General features: G+C 41.6%; 1 protein-coding gene across 1 annotated transcript in view; it reads left to right on the top strand.

Moving 5' to 3' along the window:
• LOC126457081 (chordin-like protein 1) overlaps window positions 1-27,153 on the top strand; it is a 672,845-nt gene that overhangs the window by 635,698 nt on the left and 9,994 nt on the right. Inside the window, exons 8-10 of the mRNA XM_050093090.1 lie at window positions 19,817-20,004; window positions 23,517-23,638; window positions 25,712-25,877. Of these exons, the coding sequence (XP_049949047.1) occupies window positions 19,817-20,004; window positions 23,517-23,638; window positions 25,712-25,877 (476 nt within the window). The remainder of the gene's footprint in view (window positions 1-19,816; window positions 20,005-23,516; window positions 23,639-25,711; window positions 25,878-27,153) is intronic.

Below are 27,153 nucleotides of genomic sequence, written 5' to 3'. Positions count from 1 at the left end.
CACAATGGCCGGCCAGAGATGCTGCACTAAGCCGGCAACAGAAGGTCTGACACGATAGTAGGAGATACCCCATGAGTTCACGTCAGTGTATAGCTGACACACTTCTGTGTCACACTAAGGCTGCGATGGACTGTGCAAACCGTTTGTTGCTGCTAGTACCGTATTTATGAACGATACTCTTATTTTCAAACTGTGGCTGATTGTTGACAACAAACTTCATAAGGGAGTAAATGCGCTGCGAGGCTGTTATCAGTATGTCCAACTGTTTAATGAGCCGCGTATAAGAGGGACTAGATTGGAGGACACCACGTATTATCTTTGTTACACACCTAGTTACAACAAAGACTTTTTTCACCTTGACGAACTACCGCAGAAGATGCTGCCATTAGACACCAGGGAATAAACGTAGGAGAAATAAATAAAGGTTTTGGGATTTTTATCTCGAAAATCTGATATTACGAGGGGGAGTTGGAAAATAAGTTTCCCCTGTCGACTGTGGGCAGAGTTGTGTGGTATGGGCGAAAGACGACACGGCAGGTGAACGCGCGCGTGCCAAGACACCGATACACCATTGGGTAGAGGTCGACCGCGGTCAAGCAGATGCCGCTGTCGCAGTGTCGGAGGATGAAACGTGCGTCCACCATTACACGACCGAATCGAAGGCCGCATCCATGGAGTGGAAACAATCGTCATCACCTGTCCGAAAGAAGTTCAAAAGCACCCCGGGTCTGCAGGTAAAGTGCTACTCACCGTTTTCTGGGACGCCAAAGGAGTTTTGCTGCCGGACTTTCTGGAGGATGCAACCATCAGTGCTGCGTGGCACTGTGCCACTCTGTCGAAATTGAAAGAGGTGATTCGGAAAAAGCGGCCTGGCCTTCTCAGACCTGGCGTTCTGCTGTTGGATGACAATGCGAGACTACCCACGGCGACGGGCAACGCAAAACCATATTGCAACTCTTGGCTGGGAGCGCCTACACCATTCGCCTTACAGTCCGGATCTCGCACCAAGTGACTTCCAGCTGTTTCCTGCTTTGAAGGTGCTGTGGCAGCAGTGCTGACGTCAAACAAGCTGTTCGACGCTTCTTCTGTATATAACGCCTTGATTTTTTCCTGGAAGGCTTTTTGAAGCTTATAAAGCGATATGACAAATGTCTGAATGTACTTGGAAATTATGTAGAAAAATAAAGATATGTCTTATATTTACTGTCTCATTCTCTTTTTTTCCTTTCACATATAACTCTGACCACATTCGACAGGGGAAACTTATTTTCCAACTCCCCCACGTACATGTAACGCAAATGTTGCGAGTGTAGACATTTCAGAAGGTCTCTAACCCTTGAGCTGTACTTCAGGTTCTTAATCAGTACAAGTACCTGAGAATTTATGTTAATCTGTTTCATTTATTGATTTACCCTCGTGCATTAATTATTTCCACTGCTGTAGTCAGGCCACGTACGGTGCTGATTAATACATATAACGTTTTATCTAAATTCAATGACAGTCCATTTGCAGAGAGCGAGTTATTATTTTTCAAGAAAATACTATTTAAACTCTCAAGTATCCACGCATTTTGGACAGAGTTTATGCGAACTTACTGCGCAGATACACTGTGTGCACCGAACTTGATGTCGTTATATGCTCATGTTGTCGTTGTTGCTCATGTCGGCACCAATGACTCCTGCCGTCTGGGTTCAGAGGTCATCCTCAGTTCGTACAGGCGGTTGGCGGAATTGGTGAAGGCGGAAAGCCTCGCTCGCGGGGTGAAATCAGAGCTAACTATTTGTAGTATCGTTCCCAGAACCGATCGCGGTCCTCTGGTTTGGAGCCGAGTGGAAGGCTTAAACCAGAGGCTCAGACGATTCTGCGGAGATCTGGGGTGCAAATTTCTCGACCTCCGCTATCGGGTGGAGAAATGTAGGGTCCCCCTGAATAGGTCAGGCGTGCACTACACACCGGAAGCGGCTACAAGGGTAGCGGAGTACATGTGGAATGCACATGGGTTTTTTTTAGGTTAGATACTTCCCTCCCTAGGCACGGCAAGACGCCTCCTGAGACGCGGCAAGGTAGGAGTAGGCAAAATGCAACAGGGAATAACAATATTAATGTGCTAATAGAAAACTGCAGGAGCGTCTACAGAAAGGTCCCAGAACTGCTCTCATTAATAAACGGTCACAACGCCCATATAGTACTAGGGACAAAAAGTTGGCTGAAACCAGACGTAAACAGCAATGAAATCCTAAACTCAGATTGGAATGTATACCGCAGAGACAGGCTGGACAGTGAAGGGGGAGGCGTGTTTATAGCGATAAGAAGTGCAATAGTATCGAAGGAAATTGACGGAGATCCGAAATGTGAAATGATTTGGGTGAAGGTCACGGTTAAAGCAGGCTCAGACATGGTAATTGGATGTCTCTATAGGCCCCCTGGCTCAGCAGCTGTTGTGGCTGAGCACCTGAAGGATAATTTGGAAAATATTTCGAGTAGATTTCCCCACCATGTTCTAGTTCTGGTTGGAGATTTTAATTTGCCGGATATAGACTGGGAGACTCAGACGTTCATAACGGGTGGCAGGGACAAAGAATCCAGTGAAATTTTTTTAAGTGCTTTATCTGAAAACTACCTTGAGCAGTTAAACAGAGAACCGACTCGTGACGATAACATATTAGACCTTCTGGTGACAAACAGACCCGAACTATTTGAAAAAGTTAACGCAGAACAGGGAATCAGCGATCATAAAGCGGTTACGGCATCGATGATTTCAGCCGTAAATAGGAATATTAAAAAGGGTAGGAAGATTTTTCTGTTTAGAAAAAGTGACAAAAAGCAGATTTCAGAGTACCTGTTGGCTCAACACAAATGTTTTGTCTCAAGTACAGATAGTGTTGAGGATCAGTGGACAAAGTTCAAAACCGTCGTACATAATGCGTTAGATGAGTATGTGCCAAGCAAGATCGTAAGAGATGGAAAAGAGCCACCGTGGTACAACAACCGAGTTAGAAAACTGCTGCGGAAGCAAAGGGAACTTCACAGCAAACATAAACATAGCCAAAGCCTTGCAGACAAACAAAAATTACGCGAAGCGAAATGTAGTGTGAGGAGGGCTATGCGAGAGGCGTTCAATGAATTCGAAAGTAAAGTTCTATGTACTGACTTGGCAGAAAATCCTAAGAAATTTTGGTCTTATGTCAAAGCGGTAGGTGGGTCAAAACAAAATGTCCAGACACTCTGTGACCAAAATGGTACTGAAACAGAGGATGACAGACTAAAGGCCGAAATACTAAATGTCTTTTTCCAAAGTTGTTTCACAGAGGAAGATTGCACTGTAGTTCCTTCTCTAGATTGTCGCACAGATGACAAAATGGTAGATATCGAAATAGACGACAGAGGGATAGAGAAACAATTAAAATCGCTCAAAAGAGGAAAGGCCTCTGGACCTGATGGGATACCAGTTCAATTTTACACATAGTACGCGAAGGAACTTGCCCCCCTTCTTGCAGCGGTGTACCGTAGGTCTCTAGAAAAGCGTAGCGTTCCAAAGGATTGGAAAAGGGCACAGGTCATCCCCGTTTTCAAGAAGGGACGTCGAGCAGATGTGCAGAACTATAGACCTATATCTCTAACGTCGATCAGTTGTAGAATTTTTGAACACGTATTGTGTTCGAGTATGATGACTTTCCTGGAGACAAGAAATCTACTCTGTAGGAATCAGCATGGGTTTCGAAATAGACGGTCATGTGAAACCCAGCTCGCGCTATTCGTCCACGAGACTCTGAGGGCCATAGACACGGGTTCACAGGTAGATGCCGTGTTTCTTAACTTCCGCAAGGCGTTCGATACAGTTCCCAACAGTCGTTTAATGAACAAAGTAAGAGCATATGGACTATCAGACCAATTGTGTGATTGGATTGAGGAGTTCCTAGATAACAGGACGCAGCATGTCATTCTCAATGGAGAGAAGTCTTCCGAAGTAAGAGTGATTTCAGGTGTGCCGCAGGGGAGTGTCATAGGACCGTTGCTATTCACAATATACATAAATGACATTGTGGATGACATCGGAAGTTCACTGAGGCTTTTTGCGGATGATGCTGTGGTGTATCGAGAGGTTGTAACAATGGAAAATTGTACTGAAATGCAGGAGGATCTGCAGCGAATTGACGCATGGTGCAGGGAATGGCAATTGAATCTCAATGTAGACAAGTGTAATGTGCTGCGAATACACAGAAAGATAGATCCTTTATCATTTAGCTACAAAATAGCAGGTCAGCAAGTGGAAGCAGTTAATACCATAAATTATCTGGGAGTACGCATTAGGAATGATTTAAAATGGAATGATCATATAATGTTGATCGTCGGTAAAGCAGATGCCAGACAGATTCATTGGAAGAATCCTAAGGAAATGCAATCCGAAAACAAAGGAAGTAGGTTACAGTACGCTTGTTCGCCCACTGCTTGAATACTGCTCAGCAGTGTGGGATCCGTACCAGATAGGGTTGATAGAAGATATAGAGAAGATCCAACGGAGAGCAGCGCGCTTCGTTACAGGATCATTTAGTAATCGCGAAAGCGTTACGGAGATGATAGATAAACTCCAGTGGAAGACTCTGCAGGAGAGACGCTCAGTAGCTCGGTACGGGCTTTTGTCAAAGTTTCGAGAACATACCTTCACCGAAGAGTCAAGCAGTATATTGCTCCCTCCTACGTATATCTCGCGAAGAGACCATGAGGATAAAATCAGAGAGATTAGAGCCCACACAGAGGCATACCGACAATCCTTCTTTCCACGAACAATACGAGACTGGAATAGAAGGGAGAACCGATAGAGGTACTCAAGGTACCCTCCGCCACACACCGTCAGGTGGCTTGCGGAGTATGGATGTACATGTAGAACAGCTGTTGTAATATCACAATAAATAGGAGTGAAGTTTGTGCATCTTGTTTTTCTTGTAACATGGAAACGAACCGTTTACGGACACGAGTTCCTCCTCTACAACATCTAGAAGCGTGTAACATGAGTTGTGAGACACCCTTTGTAGAGCTGCGACAATACTCCATAGAGACGTGTACAAAATCGCGTTATACGATCGCTCGAGGTAGCCGTGCGAAGACTCCATGCTGAGCCCACTGCAACTGTCAGGAATCTTCCTTTGCCGACTCCACTATAGCCATGGTCCTGCTGGAGGTGGTATCCCTCTGACCTTTGATTTGACTTACCCAGCCATTTATAGAGGGCGCTGCAGTTTAACGTGGACTCCGAAGCAAGCTGAAACTTGGCCTTTTTTACGCACAGATAACGTCACCAGAGGTGAAAACGCAATAAGCTGCAGAAACAAGTTCGAGGACCTACTTTTGCTTGAACCATGGACTTTTTGGATTCTAGGTTAACTCTTAGAGTCCCAACAACATGAAAAAATATAATTTTACAATTTTTCACAAAAGCAAACTTCAGTATCATAGTAAGCAACAAATACAATAGGAAATTGGTAAAAAGTAAGCATTTAATTGTTTTAACCAAGTGACTTCACTCTGTAATATAAGTTCCCAGTTGAAAGGGGATTCCCACTTCTGCATTTGCCTTACAACCAAGAGAAACATCAAACAAAACTTGCTTATACACGGGGATAAGAATTTTTTTTTAATTTTTTTCTAGGCTAACACCACCCTAGTCAAAAATATGTAAGCTTTGTGTTTCTCTATGTGTAGCTGTTGTGGAAAAGTGAAAAGTCAATGATTTGTTCGGCATTTACTGAAGTGAACCTGTTCGATTGTCGATTTTTTGCACTTTGCGAGGTGACTTAATGGTAAGACACTGGTCTCGTATTCGAGAAGACGGCTGTTCAAATCCCCGTCAGGCCATCGAATTTAGACTTTCTGTGATTTTACTAAATTTGGTTACAGAAATGCGAGGATGACTCCTTTAAAAGGGGACAGCCGATTCCCTTCCCCAATCTGAGCCTTTACTCCGTCCCCGACAACCGTATTGTTTACGGGATGTTAAAACATAGTCTTTCTTCCTTTCCGTTTCGTTTCTTCTGTCTTTTTACTCTTCTGTATATCAACTCCAGGCTACAAATCTATTTCATAAATCACTCTACTTTCAGAGTGGTATTAGGACTGCAGCTTTTGAGTCAACTGGTGCAGAAAAGAGAAAAATCAGAGAGGAAAGTGTTTCTGGACGAGTATCAACGTCACTTTTTCCTCATGGCGAAAGTTTGTTTTGGCAAATGTTTAGACGCTCCGCTGTATGTATACCGTGTCTGACGCAGTACCTGTAGCTGGCAGCAGTAATCTAATACTGCTGAAAAGTGTAAGTCAGGCAAACATCGCTCTAGGACTAGGGAGGGATACACGGGCAAATAAACTCGAGAGAGTCTGCTGGAAAATTTCTACTTCGAACGTGTTTCCGATTGGCACGGCAACTGCGAGCAGTAACTTTGTGAGGAAATAGCGCACGTGAAACGAATTAGGACCGACCGTTTTAAAATGTTACTAAAAACATACCAGCGCTGCCGCCACATCGTTTCACTAACCATCATCGAAATTCAAACACGGAGATAAAGCAACATTTCTCTGTTTGCAATCGCATATTTGGTAAACAGAGGAGTAACGATATAAACTAGAGATGTGGCGGAAGGGACGCGCAACTCATATTACTTTCGTAGTAAGAGGGGAAAAGCAAACAAAACCCAATTTCTTATAAAATGAAACTCGACACTATTGAAACTTTGTGTTTACAAATCAACAAATGAGGATCTTTATTAACTACGATGGGGTAAGTGGGGCACTGCCTCATGCTCCCATCACCCTCCCCGCCCCCTCACGAAGATTCCCCTGACGCCCGGGAGAAAGAAACGAAAGAAAAACGCGGAAAAAATTGTTAAACTGATCCATAAAGTTTCTTTTTTATGTTAGAATAGTTAAAGCTGGTTTTCGATACCATTCTGACTCAAAGAAATGCGAATTATTTAGTGATTTGTACCTAGCAGACGACACTGAGATCAGTGCGTCTGTGTAATCGTAAACGAAAGCAGAGCTAGAGAAAGAGGAGTTAGATATCACAGGAATGTTATGTGTTAAATTATTTATATTTTTTGATACCTTCCATCAAGACATTCCTTCCACACAGTATGAGAAGCTGGAGTTGGTCGGCCACGGCCCTGAGAGTCGTTATAGAGAGAAACATTAATACGCATTGTGTCAGATCGAGGGATACACATTAGCGTGAGAGGTCATTTACAAATGATACTTACTACTATACACATCAAAAAAAGTTTTGCATCACCCCGTTTCCCAGAACTCCTGAAGATGGACGTCGACTATGGACATTATATCACAGACACGATCCCATTGACTGTTCAGAGATGTCACTAAACCCGCCCAAAGATGTAAACAACCATGCATGAGCAGCGCCTATTAGAAGGAGGGGCTCCGACAGCTGATCAGTTACAGTCATTCCACCAGGAATGTTGTCTGTATTTCAACCATGCGTAGACTGTCAATACGGCGGTTCGATCGCGTCCGCATTGTTACTCTGTGCCAGGAAGGGCTCTCAACAAGGGAAGCATCCAGGCGTCTCGGAGTGAATCAATGCGATGTTGTTGCAGACATGGAGGAGATACAGAGAGAGACAGGAACTGTCGATGACATGCCTCGCTCACGCCGCTCAAGGGCTGCTATTGCAGTGGATGACCGCTACCTACGGATATGGCTCGGAGGAACCCTGACAGCAACGCCACCATGTTGAAGAATGCTATTTGTGCAGCCACAGGTCGTCGTGTTACCACTCAAACTGTGTGCAATAGGCTGCATGAGGCGCAACTTCACTCCCGACGTACACGGCGAGGTCCATCTTTGCGACCACGGCACCATGCAGCGCGGTACAAATGGACCCAACAACATGCCGAGTGGACCGCCCAGGATTGGCATCACGTTCTCTTCACCGATGAGTGTCGCATATGCCTTCAACCAGACAATCGTCGGAGACGCGTTTGGAGGCAACACGGTCAGGCGGAACGCCTTAAGACACACTGTCCAGCAAGTGCAGCAACGTGGAGGTTCCCCGTGTTTTAGGGTGGCGTTATGTGGGGCCGACGTACGCCCCTGGTGGTCATGGAAGGCGCCGTAACGGCTGTATGATACGTGAATGCCGTCGTCCGACCGATAGTGCAACGATATCGGTGGTATATTGGCGAGGCGTTTGTCTTCATGGACGACAATTCGTGCCCCCATCGTGCACATATTGTGAATGTCTTCCTTCAGGCTAACAACATCGCTCGACGAGAGTGGCCAGCGTATTCTGCAGACATGAACCCTATCGAACATGCCTGGGATAGATTGAAAAGGGCTGTATATGGACGACGTGAGCCACCAACCACTCTGATGAATCTACGCCGAATCGCCGTTGAGGAGTGGGACAGTCTAGACCAACAGTCCCTTGATGAACTTGTGAGTAGTATGCCACGACGAATACAGGAATGCATCAATGCATGAGAACGTGTCACTGGGTATTAGAGGTACCAGTGTGTACAGCAGTCTGGACCATCACCTCTGAAGGTCTCGCTGTATGGTGGTACAACATGCAGTGTGTGGTTTTCAGAACTATAAAAAGGGCAGAAATGATGTTTATGTTGATCTCTGTTCCAATTTTCTGTACAGGCTCCGGAACTCTCGGAACCGAGGTGATGCAAAACTTTTTTTATGTTTGTGTAAATGACTTAACACTGAAATGAAGCACAGTATTCAATAGTGACGGCTGCAGTGTCAGGCCTTTTGTGCGCAAGTATCATTTGATCATTAGAATTGGCAGTGAGAATAATCAACATTCTCTAGTCTCTACCGACCCATTACTAGGGAGACGAGAATGTAATTCAAGGTCAATAAAACCGACCCACTTAATTAACTCTTTGAGTTTCTGCCTGAAACCACTATTTTATTAATTTTGTTTTGAAGCGCTAGCGACAGTTGGTGCGGAGATTGTTCTACGTGATTGCAGGATATTATGACATGCTTTTTTTTATATTAGCCATATAGAGGAGATCATTGGCAGTGAAAGTAAGTATATCTAAAGTTGTTGTAACGTAAATTTGAGTTTGCACTATTGCGTTCTGAGTGGCTTCGAAATGAAACCACTAGGGCAGTAATACACGGTCGAGTCACATTAATGAGATCATCGCCAATGTTCGATGTCAACAACCGCTCACAGTGAGAGTATATAAAATGTATCGGGGGGACGCGGAAAACAGTGCAGTCATTGTTGTAAAGCGGAAACGGAGATACTTATGTGACGTCCGAAAGGGCATGAGCAGTGGCTTTCGAGCCGAATGTGGAAGTATTTCTAACGGCTAGGTTTGTAAACTGTTCGCGTGCCACCAGGGCTAAAGTATACCGTGCATGGCAAAATGGCGCTATCCAAAACTGGCGTTGAGGCAAATGTGGTGCACCATGAGCCATAGATGACAAGGGTGAATGACGACTGCGGAGATTTGTTCGGGCGAATAGATGCACAACTGACTACCCAGATAAACCAAGGGGCTACCAACAGTGTCTCCTATACGACCGTGCAGCGAACGTTGCTGCGTATGGACCTCCGTAGCAGTCGCCTGGTTCATGCACCCATGCTGACTGATGTTTATCGGCGACGAAGACTCGAATTTGCAGGCCAGTACCGCACTGGACGTCCACTGAGTGGCAACAGGTAGATTTTTCAGATGAATCGCGTTTTATGCTCCATCGGACTGAGATTGCCGTATACAGCGTGAAACATCTGAAAACAAGTGGAGGAGGGGGCGTTACGGTCTGGGGGGATGTTTTCGCAGCATTCTTTGGGTGATCTCGTCATACCGGAAGCGACAATAGATCAACCTAAGTATGCAACTATCGTTTGGGACCCTTTCCATCCCTACATGCTGTTTCTTTTACCTCGACACGATGGCATCTACCAGCAAGACAATGCAACGTGTGACACGGCTCGCAGCGTACGTGAGTGGTTTGATGAGCCCCAAAACGAGTTTATCGTACTCCCCTGGCCACCACACTCCCAAGATTTAAACACAATCGAGTATCTGTGGGACCACCTCAACCGAGCTGTTCGCGTCACGGATCCTCAACAGAGGAACTCAGTTTAGCGGGCCACGGAACTCCACATCCTTGTCGGTGCCTTCCAAAACCTCACTGAGTTTCTTCCCGCACGTCTCGTGGTGCCCTGCACTGCAGAAAAGTGTTTATTCTGCTTTTGACAGGTGATCACATTAATGTGATTGGACAGTGTACTTTTGATATAAAATTTATTGATTTTTAGGCCCATTTTTGCTTGTTATTTGGACTTCTTTCCAAAGTGAAGTTACCTTACAATAAGCGATTGCTTACGTTTTGCCAATTTCTTCTTCTGTTCGTTGGTTACCAAGATAAAAAATGGTAATGTAGTGAAAATTTTTAAAATTATTTCTTACTGTCGGAACTGAAAGAGTTTATGTTATGTCCACTGAAACAGCAGTTTCAAATCGTCGTTTATTCCGTTTATAACACACCGCTGATTTAAAAGGCAAATTATTTTCATGAGGAAAATATATCCAAAGCTTAGAAATTCGTCCATAATAAGTTAGATATTCTTAAAAAAGTGTATTATTGCTTACAGTATGTGCTTGGAAAACGTGTACTTCAAAAATACCATGGGAAGGTAGGAAGACAGGTGTATTGCCGCATGGTGCAGGGAATGGCAATTGAATCCCAATGTAGACAAGTGTAATGTGCTGCGAATACATAGAAAGAAAGATTGTTTATCATTTAGCTACAATATAGCAGGTCAGCAACTGGAAGCTGTTAATTCCATAAATTATCTGGGAGTAGGCATTAGGAGTGATTTAAAATGGAATGATCATATAAAGTTGATCGTCGGTAAAGCAGATGCCAGACTGAGATTCATTGGAAGAATCCTAAGGAAATGCAATCCGAAAACAAAGGAAGTAGGTTACAGTACACTTGTTCGCCCACTGCTTGAATACTGCTCAGCAGTGTGGGACCCGTACCAGATAGGGTTGATAGAGGAGATAGAGAAGATTCAACGGAGAGCAGCGCGCTTCCTTACAGGATCATTTAGTAATCGCGAAAGCGTTACGGATATAATAGATAAACTCCAGTGGAAGACTGCAGGAGAGACGCTCAGTAGCTCGGTACGGTCTTTTGTTGAAGTTTCGAGAACATACCTTCACCGAGGAGTCAAGCAGTATTTTGCTCCCTCCTACGTATATCTCGCGAAGAGACCATGAGGATAAAATCAGAGACATTAGAGTCCACACAGAGGCATACCGACAATCTTTCTTTCCACGAACAATACGAGACTGGAACAGAAGGGAGAGCCGATAGAGATACTCAAAGTACCCTCCGCCACACACCGTCAAGTGACTTGTGGAGTACGGATGTAGATGTGTAAAACTGTAAAATTACATATTTTTTCTTATTGTCGGGTCTCAAATGGTTAATGTTACGTACACTGAAACAGCAGTTTCAAATTGTGGTTTATTCCGTTTATAATACACCACTGGTTTAAAAAGCAAATTATTTTCATGAGGAAAATGCATCCAAAGCTTAGAAATTCGGCCGTAATAAGTTAGATATTCTTATAAAAGTATATTATTTCTTACAGGATGTGCTTGGAAAACGTGTACTTCAAAATACCATGGAAAGGTAGGAAGATTGGTGTATTATATCCCATTAACATCGAGCTCATTAAAGACTGAGCACAACCTCGGATTAGGGAAGGATGGGGATGGAAATTGGCCGCCATGTCGGGGTTTGCCTTAAGCAATTTAGGGAAATCACGAAATAAGCTAAATCTAGAGGGCCGGGCAGGATTTTGAACCGTCGCCCTCCCGAATGCGCCCACAGGAAGTTGCAGTTGATTTTGCACCTTCGTTTTGGTTGCTGCGGATTGGCAGAACCCAGATGATTGTTGATGGCGTACTTTCTAACTGGTGTCGTTGCTGTGCTGGGCGCTTTTACTGAATTTCACTTTTTTTTCATGTTGCTCGCCAGTTGCCTCATCTCAAGCATGCAAAGCAGGAGCCTGGGCCTCCGCTCAAACCCTTCTGTTGTTGAGAACTGTGGCACATCTCGATATATTGTTTACTGTAAGAGGACACACGGAACAGAATCACTGATAATTAAGGAAACCACCCATCGATAACAACAGGTGCTTAACAATAGTGGAACGATCGGCGCAATGCTCCAAAGATAAGGTATCCCCACGAAGATAATAGTAGGAAAACGAATTAAAAATTACAAGGGTGTGCTGAAAAATAATGCCTCTGGATTTTTATGTAAAAATTCTTAATGATTTTTAAATAATGCTAACTTTATTAACATTCTGCATCTTTATTCTTTATGGCTACATATTTGCAGTCCTCTGCCACTAGAGGCTCCGAAGTGTAGCGGGCAACATGGCGGTGCGTGTGATGTAACTATGCCGGTGTGAAACAGCGTGATGAAAGAAATATCAAATGAGACTTATATCCTATCAAACATGTCTTGTATGCACTATGATATCGAATTTCTGCATGTCCACATACATCAAGGAGCAGTTGTCAATTGCACAGCAGGAACTAAATACCCTACCACAAAAACTTTTTACCAACCTTTTAGCCTACTTGGCAGCATCTTGGAAGGGCATTAATTGCCATGCGTGGTGATTACATACTCCATTAAGAACCATGTCCCAACTTTTTTTTAATGTCCAGGGGCCCATCATGAATCGCTTTGAATTCAGTGGAGTTATTGTCTTTGAATAAAAGTGTCACTTCTGTCTGTGTCATTTGACTTGTCTTTCAGTTACCTTCTGTACTATAACATAGCAGTTCTTTCTATGTCCGTCCAAATTTAACATACTACTTGACAATGACATGTGAAAGTTATGTTTGTCCTTAAGTTTTGCAGACTAGTGTAGTTTGATCCTACACTGGAGCACCAAAGAAACTGGTATAGACATTCGTATTCAAATATAGAGATATGTAAACGGGCAGAATATGGTGCTGTGGTCGACAACACCTATATAAGACAACAAAGAGTCCGGCGCAGTTGTTAGATCGGTTACTGCTGCTGCAATGGCAGTGAGGTTGAACATGGTGTCATAGTCGGCGCATGAGCGATGAAATGGGGATTTTGCCATGCAACCATTTCACAAGTGTACCATGAATATCAGGAATCCAGTAAAACATCGAATCTCCGACATTGCTGCGGCCGTAAAAAGATCCTGCAAGAACAGGACAGACGACGACTGAATAGAATCATTCACCATGACAGAAATGCAACCCGTCCGCAGATTGCTGCAGATTTCAATCCTGGGCCTGTTCTGGCGTAACACCAAGCGCCGGCGCGTCGACCTAGAACAATACAGTAGAGAGGGCTGCGAGACGACGTCAGCCAGTAGTACGCTGACTAGGACGACACCACGACAGGAGCGGCCCCTGTGTGAAGAGAATGTAAGCGCCGCTCCGCGTAGCCGTGGCTGCACTAGGAGACGAGCCATGATATAAACGTATTAGCCGTGACTTGCCTCCATGGAAATTGTATATATCGAAGGACATTGATTATTTGCATGTCACCATTTGCTTGGGACCCATCTTTGTAAATATGCAAAGTTAAGTATTGTCAATTTAATTTACTCTAATAATCCATTAAAAAGATTTGCTTGAATGTTGTCTGGCTATCCGAGAAAACAGCTTCCTAGCACCCTATCTTAGACGAATGGGTAGGACATGACAGGGCCATCAACAAGTGTCAGCATGCGAACCATTCGACAAAACATCATTGATATGGGCTCTCAGAACCGAAGGCCCATTCATGTACCCTTGATGACTGCATGACACAAAGCTTAACACCTCACTTGGACCCGTCAACACCGACAGTGGACTGTTGATGACTGCAAACACGTTGTCTAGTCAGACGAGTCCCGTTTCAAATTGTATCGTGTGGATAGACGTGTACAGGTGTGGAGACAACCTCGTGAATCCATTTACTCTGCATGTCAGCAGGGGGCTGTTCAAGCTAGTGAGGCTCTATGATGGTGTAGAGCACATGCAGCTGGAGTGATATGTGACCCCCGATACGTCTAGATACGACTCAGGTGACAAATACGTAAGCATCCTGCCTGATCACTAGCATCCATTCATGTCCATTGTGGATTCCAATGGACTTGGGCAATTCCATCAGGACAGTTCGACGCCCACACGTCCAAAATTGCTACAGAATGGCTCCAGGAACCCTTTTCCGAGTTTAAACACTTCCACTGGCCAGCAAACTCCCCAGACATGAACATTATTGAGCATATCTAGGATGCCTTGCAACGTGCTGTTCAGAAGAGATCTCTATCCCGTCGTACTCTCACGGATTTATGGACATCCCTGCAGGATTCATGGTGTCAGTTCCTTCCAGCAATACTTCAGACATTATTCAAGTCCATGCCACATTGTGTTGCAGCACTTCTGCATGCTCACAGGGGCCATACATGATATTAGGCAGGTGTACCAATTTCCTTGTCTCTTCAGTGTATAATATAGGCTTAACTGAAGTAATAATTACAATAACTGGTGATATTCAAGGTTCACTGTGCCATAGCCCTTAATTTTCACCATGGAACTATTCAACAAGGTGGTGTTATCATGACAGCATTATCTGAGTTCTCTTGTGAAGGCAGTCAGTCATCATTAAAAAAAAAAAAATAATTTAAGCTGCTAAGTGCTTGTGTGCACTTTTCTACTCTGGCCACACAGACTGGCAGACACAAACAAAATACAACATCCCTAAGTATGCTGCTGTCATCCTTTCATGTATGGCCAAACTTGTTTCTTTATATTGACAAGTAATTTCAAATAACTACTGTGAAAGCTTATCTCCTGTGGCCATCATTCAACAGCTGTTAAAATCCTACCCATGACAAATAATTGCACAATGAGCAATATTGGGAGAATGTCGTATTGTTATACTAGAGCATTACAACATGCACTAAAGCATGCCAGCGCCATTTTAAAAAGTGTGAGAACACATATCTGATGCCTGGCACATAGGCCTCTTGGACTCTGAAGCTTCCAAACATTGGATCATTTTGTGCCATGACAATGAACAAGGCCACATGTCTCAGCAACTGCAACTGTTAAATTTTTGCAAACAACAGCTGCAGTTCTTGTTTCATCCCACCAGTTCAGTTTACCTGCCAGCATGAGACTTCTTCATGTTCTTGAAAACCAAAGAAAGATATAGAGGAGCACTTCCGTTTGAATGAAAAGACTGTTGTATCTAACAATAGTTACTTAAAAGATCTTAGCCAAGACTTGTTATCTAACATCTGTTGCAGGTATCTCCAAAGACTGAATAAGGTGGCTAAGTGTTCACATGGAATGGTGCTATGTCCAAAATAGACAAAAAGTGGCTTATTCATTATAATTGACTGCATTACAACTTTCAACATGGCCCTCACATGTTTGAGAGTAAGGAATAGGCCAAATAAAAAGTTTTCTAGAGCATCTACTATCTGTCTGACACTGGCAACCAAGGACCAGGATTTGCTTGGATGAATGTGGAAAGTATCTCAAAACCAACCACAACCTGGTTGGTGGAATTGGCTTTTAACAGCCTATTATTATTTAGCCAGATCAACTGTAAGAACTGTAGAGAGGAAGATGAATGGTCAATTTCAGTTTCTTGGGAAGATTTTAGGAAGCATTTGTGTGAATCATTTGTAAAAGAGACCATGTTTAGAGCACTAGAGCCACACTTCTTGAGTACTGCTCAAGTGTTTTGGATCCATCCCAGGTTGGATTAAAGAAAGACTATGAAGCAATTTAGAGATGGGCTGCTAGATTTGTTACCGATAGGTTTTATCAGCGTGCAAGTATTTCGGAGATGCATAGGGAACTCAAACAGGAATTCCTGGAGGGATGGCGATGTTCTTTTCAAGGAATGCTATAGAGAAAAATTAGGGAACCAACATTTAAGTTGACTGTAGAATGATCCTACTGCTGCCAACTAACATTTCATGTGAGGACTATGAACATAAGATGCAAGAAATTAGGGTTCTTATGGAAGCATACAGACAATCATTTTCCCCCACTCTGATTGCGAGTGGAATAGGAAGAGAAATGACTAGTAGTGCTATAAGGTACCCTTCGCCAAGCACCGTATGGTGGCTCGTGGAGTATGTATGCAGATGTAGATGTACTACAGGTTTCATAGCTGTATGACTGCATTTGGTGCTGTGTTGCACCCCACAGAGTTTGAGAAGATCCCAATGCCTGGAGAGGTCAACTTTGTGATCTTTAAATTTCACTCTTTATTTCCTTACCTCATTTGCAGAAAATGGTATTATCTTCTTTTGTCAGATACATTCGGTCCCAAGATTGTGTATAAATGCACACACCTACAGTGTAACAAGGCTGCATTTTTCAGAGACCACTACAATATGGAGGTGCGAAAAAATGTCAATCACTGGATAAAAAGTCTTTCTTTACGTTAATTTGTGGGCTCTGTCAGCCATTTGCTGAAGTGATTCTCTATTGCTTTAATTTATTTGATAGGTAATTTACACTCAATAGCTCATAATTCACACGTATTCAATATTGTGTAAACGGTTTGGTAGATGATCCTTCAATGCTAGTGATTTCTGACAGCAGTTATATATGTCACACAGATAAGATGCTATACTCGTATTTCCATTTTACGATGGCATGCAGAAAAGTAATACTTCTGAATTTTTTATTTGAAAACTATTAGAGTTTTTTAAATAATACAATCTTTGTCAACACTCTACATCTCTATTCTTCATACCTACATACCTGGCAATGAACACATTTCTCCCAATGAGAGACCAGTTTGTTGATACCATCACTGCAGAATGACTGACTTTACTTGTGGAGCCACAACCTCACCTCTGCTTTGCACCGCTTCATCAGTATCAAAGTGAAGTCCTCGAAGGTGTTCTTTAAGATTTGGAAATAGATTATTAAAAGTGTCATTTCTGTTTGTTTCATCGTTTATTTCTTTCAGTTACCTTTTGTACTGAAGTGTAATGGTTGGTTGTATGTATGGTCCAAATTTCATCGAGCTATGTTACTTGTCTGTGGCAGACACATCACTCAATAGCTACTTTTGTCCTAAGTTCTGCACACCAGTGTATAATTTTGCAGCCAGCCAGGATCTAGCTAATGTGTTGTCATACCTACCACACATTAGAAACATGCTGTTGGAAGATGCATTTTCATGAAATCAATAGCTTGTTTGTAGAGGGCGATGATGGCAGCTTGTACTCATTTAATTGGTGATGTACCAGGGAAATGTGAAGTTCGAAAAAACAGCACATCTCTTAAATAGTTTGAGAAACATGGAGCCAAGTTTTTTCCTGTTCATATATTGTACCAAGACCACTCTGTAAGCAGGCACTACCTTCCTCAGAACAACACCCGTGACATCCCATCAACAAGTGAGAGACACAACAATGCATATCAGGCAGAATGACAAAAGCCACCAAAGGATACAGTCAGTGATGTCACTGTAAAGTTAACATTATACTTCTAGGTGCATTTGCATAAGTTCCAGTCATCTCACACTTCTGGTACCTATATGTGATCATTGTGTTTCAATAAACTGAAGACTAAAACCACTGCCACTCAAAAATGTATTCCACTGTTCCACTTACATCTTAGTGAATGATCTAACAGTGAAAAACCCAGGACAGAATAATGACAGTATTATGAAAAGGATAGATTGCTACTCATCTCATAGTAGCTTCGGTGGCTAGGGACAATGATCATGTGTCCCTGACTTATGTTTGTGTGATATGTGCATTGTTGGTGGCCAGAGTCAGTGGTTATGTGTGTTTGAGTTATGCTTGTGTCAATGTGTGTGTTGTCTACTGTACAAGAATGCCTTTGGCCAAAAGTCCACATGTTTAGTAGTCTTTTTGTTGTGTCCCTCTGCAACTCAACATCTCCGCTATATGGTGTGTAGCAGTCTATCATTTTCATAGTACTGATGATCTGTTACATTAACATTGCTCAGGTACTATTGCTCCATTCATTTTGGAATTCTTACCCTCACTCTTTAATGATTTTTTTGCTGAGATGTCATCTGAACTGTGATGTACACAATCGGAATGCAAGACACAAAAATAACCTTCATGAGGACTTTGCCTTCTTGTTTAGGGCTCAGAGTGATGTGATATACTCTAGTCCAAAGCTATTCAACAAGCTTCCATATAGCATAAGTTAAGAAATTGGGAAACTAAATCTGTAGAAAAGGAAATTAGTAACTCTTTATACGAAGTGTATTAATATTTAGCTACAAATATTCCATTAATGTTTAGATGCAAGGCTTGAAAAATTATATTAGGTATATGGCAAGTAGGAATGTTTGTTATAAATCAGCATGACAAGTAGTAATGGAGTTTAAATGGGGCTCGGTATTTACAGATCAAGTAAATATTGAACTAACAACAGGAGATTTTCTGTTACCGAGGAGGGAGCAGGTTTTATTCAAAGTAACACATTTTCTGTCTAATTTACTTGATTAAACACAGCTGGCATAAGCATGAATAAATAATATTAAGCAATACAGCAATTGTTTATTTTTAATACAGTGTGCACATTAAGTTTCTATGATTTGCTTGCCTTTTGTTAATGTACGCCTTGACTTGGTCCATGGAAATGGATATTCACCTTCTTGATATAATATGCAAAACGTGATAAATGAATGAATTTCAGATTTGAGCTTGGAATTTTGGGATGTCCAAACTGTCAGCTAACTAATGGTTCCACACCTGTTTAACTACAATTTTTTTATGCCGTGTAATATGCCATAAGAATAAACTATTCAGTCACACACCAACAGTCTTAGTGCTTTCAAAGCTTGTCAGTTGTTTATTTTGCATTCTCTCTGTATTGTGGCACAAGTGCCTTTGCAGTAGACGAGTTCACATTCACTGCTCATCATTTTCTGTTTATATTCAAGCTAAGGCACTTTACAGTTCACTGCTGTCCAATCGCATGAATAGTGGTAGTATTAGTAGAGCCTCATAGTGTGCAGTGTCACTTGCCTAACAAGAAAAATTCATGGCTCAAATCCCACTTCCTCCAAGTCTTAAAATATTCACAAAAGACTTGATTTGGTGTACAAAGCCTTCATCACTCAGTGTGTGTAGAAAGTCCAAAGCACTAGACTAATGTATTATTGTTTCCTTCCTTTGATATTCACAAAGTAAACACAATAATGATTTCTTTCTCATTTTTCATAAACACTTACTCTCTGTAAGCATGAACATTTGCATTGAAAACTAATTCTGCACTTAAATAACAATCTTGGGAGGATATGGTACATTCTCAGCAAAGAGAATTGTTTACAAAATGGAATAAATCAAGAACCATCACAGTAGAGAGAAACTACTATTATAACAGCATTTGAATTATTTGCTATCAAATTATGGCAATTAATGCTTATATACTCATTTACAATATAAGGAATAAGATAATTTGGTACTCACCATAAAGATAACAGGTTGAGTTGCAGACAGGCACAATGAAAAGACTGTTGCATGTTTAGCTTTCAGCCAAAGCCTTCTTCAGAAAAGGGAACACACACACATTGATTCACACAAGCACACCTCACACATACAACCACAGCTCGAACTGAAATATACTTATTTTATTAACTATGTGCTGTTTCCAGGCGCATGTAGGATGCTTTCGGTATAAATCATGGGCTCTGCTTGTGAAACTGTTTTATCACTATTATCTGCTTTATAGTTTAAACATAAGAGGAATTATGACATATTATTTTACAGGTATTATGTGGATGGTTCCTCTTGGCATCCTGTAATTGGTCCTTTTGGTCCAATGGATTGTGTTCGATGCCATTGCCTTTCTGGCAGTATTGAGTGTAGCCGCTTCAAGTGCCCGTCCAGAGAAGAACTGCCCTGTGAAAAGCCTGTGAAGCAATTTGGACAATGCTGTGCATCATGTCCTGTCCCAGGTAAGATGGGTGGATCAGAAAAATTGGATACTTTTATTTTTCAATTTTTTATCTTGTCATCAGAATTTGCAAGCATGTTACACACAAGATAGCTGCATGTTCAGTAACACAAGATGTCTGAGAAACGTAAGTACAATCATTTTAAGTATCTTTATTCACAAAAGTCAAGAGTAAACTTCATGATATCTCGGCTCAGGTAGCTCAATAGATATAACAGCACTGATTATGAAAGACAATAATCAGGAGTTGGCATACACTTCTAATCTGCCCGTAAGTTTCATTATAGCTTACACTCCACTGAGATTGGAAAGGTTCTTTTCAGAATGTACTTACAGACTGTGGCTGTTCTGTAACCATTCTCCTGAACAAGAATATGCAGAATAACCTATGTGGAGTCTGGAATGTAGGAGAGTCGTACTGACTCATTTCAGCTTTGGGCAGCATGTGAAATATGTTTGAGGTATTGAGGATTGTCTAAAAAAGGCAAGGGTTAGGGTCCAAAACTCAATACAATGCAAAGTTTTTAATGTGTCACAAAGTTGCAGGTCATCAACTGGATACGCCAGTTCCAGTCAGATCACTAAAGTTAAGCACCATTGGGCTTGGCCATTACTTGGATGGGTGACTGTCTGTGCAAGCCACATACTACGATGGTCACTCCAAAAGAAATGCACACTATTTTTTTAAAAAATCCATCTTTTGTTCTACATATTTGAAAGTTTTACAGTGTAGATGCATCCTTTAGGAACAATATTTTCATTTCTCCACATAATTTCCATCCCTCTCAACTGCCTTGCGCCATCTTGGAACCAGCACCTGTATACCCGCACAGTAAAATTCTGGACCAACCTGTTGGAGCCACTGTTGGGCAGCGTGCACAAGGGAGTCATCATCTTCAAACCTTGTTCCACGAAGAGAGTCTTTCAGTTTCCCAAAGAGATGATAGTCACATGGAGCCAGGTCAGCACTGTAAGGCGGAGTGTTTCAGTGTTGTCCATCTGAGTTTTGTGATCGCTTCCATGGTTTTTTGACTGACATGTGGCCGTGCATTGTTGTGCAACAGCAAAATATCCTGCTTTTGCTAATGTGGTTGAACACAACTCAGTCGAGCTTGAAGTTTCTTCAGTGTCATGACATATGCATCAGAATTTATGGTGGTTCCACCTGGCATGATGTCCACAAGCAAGAGTCCTTCAGAATCGAAAAACACCGTAGCCATAACTTTTCCAGCAGAAGATGTGGTTTTGAATTTTTTTTTCTTGGGTGAATTTGCATGATGCCATTTCACTGATTGCCTCTTCATCTCTGGTGAAAAATGATGGAGCCATCTTTCATCACTTGTCACAATTCTTCCAAGAATTTCATCTCCAGCTTTCTCGTACCATTCCAAAAGTTTGCTGCATACTGTTTTTCTTGTTTCTTTGTGAGCCCTGTCAACATCCTGGGAACCCACCTGGCACAAACCTTTTTTAATGCCAGCACTTTCAGTATTCCGCAAACACTTCCTTGCCCTATCACAACGTAGCATGACAATTTGTTCACTGTGATGTGTCTGTCAGCAGTCACCAATTCGTTAACTCTCTGCACATTGCCTGGAGTGTGTGTGCAGTATGAGGCCTGCTGCTGCGAGGACAATCCTCAATATTGCTGTGCGCGCTTTCATCACGTACCCTGCTTGCCCACCGACTAACTGCACTGCAATCGACAGCAACATCTCCATACACCTTTTTCAATCTCTTGTGGATGCTTCCCACTCGTTTTCACAGCACAGGAATTCTATGACAGCACGTTGCTTCTGATGAATGTCAAGTGTAGCATGAAGACATGCTGTGACGGAGCCACTCACGGGAACAGATTGAACTAAATTTGAAAACAAGCGGGAAGGATGTATCTACACACTGTAAAACTTTCACCCATGCAAAATGAACTGTATTTTTACAAAAATAGTGTGCATTTCTTTTGGAGTGACCCTTGTATTTACAATTTTCCCTTTGCCTTTACACTACAGGGTCAGAGAGGTTTGTGGTATAAAGTCCTTGATCACCAGTCTTCGTGACATTCTCCTGCATTAAAGACTCATCCTCTCAATAGTGTTTCACGAAGTGAGGGCATGCAACACTGTTGACAGTGATCCATCCATCAGATAGGGGCATTGAGCTTGGCAGCATCCTTGGTGTTCTTCGAGAGGAGTAGGTTATGTGCTGGAACAGACTAGTTTCACTCTCTTCCTCCTCTAATCAACACAAAGATGACACTACGGTACTCTCTCTCTCACTCACTCACTCACTCATACACCACTTGAGTCTGGCCTTGGCATCCAGGGTCAGTGGTTGTGTGTGTGTGAGTTGTGTTTATGTGATGTGTGTGTTGCTGCATCAGCAGAAGGCCTTTTGGCTGAAAGCTTACTTGTTCAGCAGTCTTTTTGTTGTGCCTGTCTGTGATTCAGCATCTCCGCTATATGGTCAGCAACAATCTATCCTCTTCATATCACTGTCATTATTCCATCCTGGATTTTCCACTGTTTGCCATGAATTTGTCACAGTTTTCACAGTGAGAGTATGTTGATTTGCAGAGGAATTGTGGAGCCCAAGTCTAAATGTGTGTTGTTGTGTTGTGGTCTCCAATCCTGAAACTGGTTTGATGCAGCTCTCCATGCTATTCTATCCTGTGCAAGCTTCTTCATCTCCCAGTATGTACTGCACCCTACATCCTTCTGAATCTGCTTAGTGTATTCATCTCTTGGTCTCCCTCTACGATTTTTACCCTCCACCCTGCCCTCCAGTACTAAATTGGTGATCCCTTGATGCCTCAGAACATGTCCTACCAACCAATCCCTTCTTCTAGTTAAGTTGTGCAACAAACTCCTCTTCTCCCCAATTCTATTCAATACCTCCTCATTAATTATGTGATCTACCCATCTAATCTTCAGCATTCTTCTGTAGCACCACATTTTGAAAGCTTCTATTCTCTTCTTGTCTAAACTATGTATCGTCTATGTTTCACTTCCATACATGGCTACACTCCATACAAATACTTTCAGAAACGACTTCAAAGCTACTGAATTCCCTCTCAAGATCAGTCATTGTTTCCCAACCCTTCCTCCTGTTACTAATTTTAAGTCACAGGAAAATCTCCATTTCTAATAACAATGATTGCATTTCTTAATATTATTTGTTTATCATAAAAATGAGGCTGCAGTGGAAGCAGTGTATTTCACTAACCTGATGCAGTTTTATTGTTTTTGAGAGTTGCTATTCATTAATTATTGAGAAATTGGTAATGTAATTTAGAGTCCAATGAATAATAACAACAATGAAAGCTAAGGAAAAAACAAAATGAGACAATTGTATACATAACAGTAGCTCAGATTGGATAATAACATAAGAATCAATCTTGAATTTATTTCATGTTATGTGTTTATTTCTTTTAACTGGTACATAGGGTTCAAAATTAAAATACTTTTCCAGGCAGAGGTAGAAGTATAAAATAAACATCTGTTAATTTCGTTGCAGCAATGTCAGTATTACGGCAAGGTGATGTCTCAGAAGTGGGCTCGGCTCAGTGCCTGCCAAAGGGAAGTGAGTTGGCTGTCTACCGGGTACAGGGAACCAAGAATCTTTCAAATTTTATTCAGGTAATTTTGAATCATAGAAAAATCTCCATTTCTAATAAGAATCATTGCATTTAGGAGTATGATCTATTTATCATTAAAAAGATACTGAGATGTAGTGTGGCTTGGTAGCACTTTTTTCAAAAGTCAGTCAAATGGGTCTGCATTGAATCTCAATTTGGCTGTAGACGTTTTTCTTTGATATAGCATCACCCGCAAACTGTCAGTACTTGGTGTACAAAAAGACCAATGGCACAGTATTCCATTTTCTGTTCTAAGCTATAGATCCTCCATATAAATTGGTTCTCATGTCAGAAAGCTATACAGGGTGAACATTAATAAAACTGACAAAATGCAGGGAGAGGTTCCTGATGGGAATTGGAGGAAAAAAGGTCCAACAAACATGCGTCCTGAAATGCATTGTTGCCGCAGTAGATGGCGCTGATGAATGGAAGTTCCTCTGACCACTTTCCGTGTGTGTTCCTTGTGTGTTGCAGGCTGTACGATTGATGTAGTTTACTTTAAGCAGCAGAATGGTCTAATATTCATGTCAGGAACAAGCCGAAGTGGTGTTTGTATACAGCCAAGCAGACAGAAATGACTGAGAGGCAGCACGGCTATATCAAAACAAGTACCCTCATAGACATCAACCACATCACACGTCATTTCAAGCTCTGTTTGGGTGTTTTTGTGATAATTGGTCTTTGAAGACACACAAACGTGTGAAGACGGTGGACTATATGTATATCAGATTTGGAGGACCGGGTTCAACAGGATGCTGAGATGATCCCTACTACAAGTTCCAGGCAAGTGGCCCACCAAATTGGTGTAAGATGAAGTATGATGATGTGTATCCTGCATAACAAAAGGGCTTGAAATGTTGTGTGTTGTAATTTGTGTCGGTGAGGGTACTTATTTTGGTATAGCCGTGCTACCTCTTGACCATGTCCATCTGCTTGGCCAAACACAAACACCATCTTGACTTATTCCTGACATGAATACTGTGTCACTCACACAACCTGCAATACACAAGGAACACACAGCATGTGATCAGAGGAAATTTCATTTGTCAATGCCATCTACTGTAGCAACAGCACATTCCCGGACTCATGTTTTTTGGATCTTTCTTCCTCTATTTCCTGTCAGGAATCTGTCCCTGCAGTTTCTTGTTTTTCTTAATGTTCACCCTGGATAATGTAACAACTCCTAAAAGGAGTACATCTAATAAAGTACTGTGATGTTTAAACCAAATTTTAAATTAGTAGGCCGTTTTATTTCTTTTAAGAGTACTGAACTGGTAGAATGGCTTGTCTCCAAATGGTTGTATTGTGTTTTATGATGCACAGCCTAAGACATGGAAAAAAGTAAAAAATGTAAGACATAATGTATGTATTAAAATATTTAAAGAAAATGTATTAATTCAAAAATAAATAATAAAAACATGAATGACTGCAATAAAATAAACCTGATATATTTCCAAAATAACCTAGTCATAGACATTAAGGTCATTTCAGTGTTTAAGTACATTTAATTTACTCTGATGTATGCATAATTACGGAAGAATTCAGAAAATACCTTGTATGTAACAGCAGTGAACAAGAACCTGTGCTACTTGTGCAACATTTTCAGGAAGATAATACTGTCAGTAAGCTGACTAAATTTAAGTTTTTCTTCAAAATGAAACACATTGTAGACAAAAAAGTGGGACACATAAAATATATCATGATTTTCTGTCATATTTTCTATAAAATCAATATAGACAATAGCAACTTTTTGACATCTCTAAAAGAAGGCCAGTCACAGAAGTTGGGCAGATGAATATAGGTACAAGGAAGTTAATTATGAAGAAAGCTTGAGCAATGGAATAAATACTTCCCCAAGTGCCAGACAAAGGCAAAAATCAAAAATTCTCAGGAAAAGGCAGAAAGGCAGCAATAAAAGTCACTTAGGAATGAAATAAATAAGCATTTGTTGTTTGCACCAATATTCGAGGTGCATTGTCCCCATTTTCTCTATAATGACATTTTGATCTTGTGAAGGAAATATTGTATCAGGTGTTATGTGTCAAGAATAAAATTAACTTTTTCCATATTTCAGTATGCATTTCAAGGTCTTGAGCCAAGTAAATGTGAAGTGCAGCTGCATTCCTGGGTTGTCAGAAATGGTGCAGCAGAAAGTTTTGAAACTCAGACCGTTTCTGGTGGTGAATTTACCAAGATGAGACAAAAACTGAAGTTTATTCCATTGGGAGCAACAACTATAAGTAAGTACATAAAGATCAGTTTTAGCATATCTCATATTGGTTTACAGAAATATAGTAAAGCACTACATGTGGATTCTTCAGATCATTTTTTCACAATCTTCTTCAAATCTCTACATGAGAATGAGTCTTGAAGTATGCATGATGGGGTCAGGATACCTGAGAGAGGACCAAAAAGTAACAGTTTCTTTACTGTAAACATAGGTGTGGTACTGACACATTGTCCTGCAAGATACATCAGTTGCACACTGTTTCACATATTTGTCAAGTTTTGTTTCACCTCTTCTGTGGTCCCAGAATGCTTCTCTTTTCATTCTAGTGTGCAGGAAAATGACTCTATTGGCCAAATATAGTGAGTACATTTTGTGCAATTTTACTGTCATTTCATTTTGTGGAAGAATTTTCTGACACTCAATACTATGCAACTCAATTGTTTAGCACTTCAGATAGTAATCCTGCTTGATTGTTGTACTTCAGCACAAAAACCACACACACACACACACACACACACACACACACACACACACACACACACACACAGAGAGAGAGAGAGAGAGAGAGAGAGAGAGAGAGAGAGAGAGAGTAAAGGTTTTTTGTATTGTTCCTCACCAGTTTTGCTTTCTTTGTTTTTGATCATGAAGCAATCTTGTACAAGCTTGATTATCACTGGGTTTCTGGATCATAACCATAACACCACACCTCATGACCAGTAATTATTTTTGATGAAAAATGAAGTTGTTCTGTCATGTCATCAACTGCAAAATCATCAGACATGTGAAACAGCATTTCAAGCAAGACAAGCACTTCAACAACCTAACTGACAGCCCCCCTCCTCCCCCTTGAAAAATAAATTCCCGTGAAAGAGACAGAAGATACCCTGGTGATCATCACAATATCATGGTGATCACTTCAGATACTCATAAGCTCTTCACTGCTGACTTCACAATGCTTTTCCAAGTAGTTCTGTCTTGGCATTTAATTTTGCAATTCATCATGTGTAAGATTTTCACAGCTTCTTCAATGTTGTTGAAGTAGCATAGTCTTGGTCTTTGAAGAGGTCTTCTTCCCTGAGGATGTCCTGTGTTGTGGCGTAACAAGCTTGCTACGTCACACTGGGAAGGGAGCCGAAAGAAAGGCACGCGTACACACACGCCGACTGGCGTCAAGTCTGGAACAGGATAACTATTGAATGGTAGCAAGAAAAGTACGTAGCTGCTTTATACTTAACTTTTATTCTTTGATGAATACAGCGTTCTTCTTGAGACATTTATACGATAAC

Source organism: Schistocerca serialis, chromosome 1 (assembly GCF_023864345.2).
Source record: "Schistocerca serialis cubense isolate TAMUIC-IGC-003099 chromosome 1, iqSchSeri2.2, whole genome shotgun sequence".
Lineage (NCBI taxonomy): Eukaryota > Metazoa > Arthropoda > Insecta > Orthoptera > Acrididae > Schistocerca > Schistocerca serialis.
The sequence above is the reverse complement of the archived record's forward strand: the minus strand, read 5'-3'. Positions and strand labels throughout refer to the sequence as shown.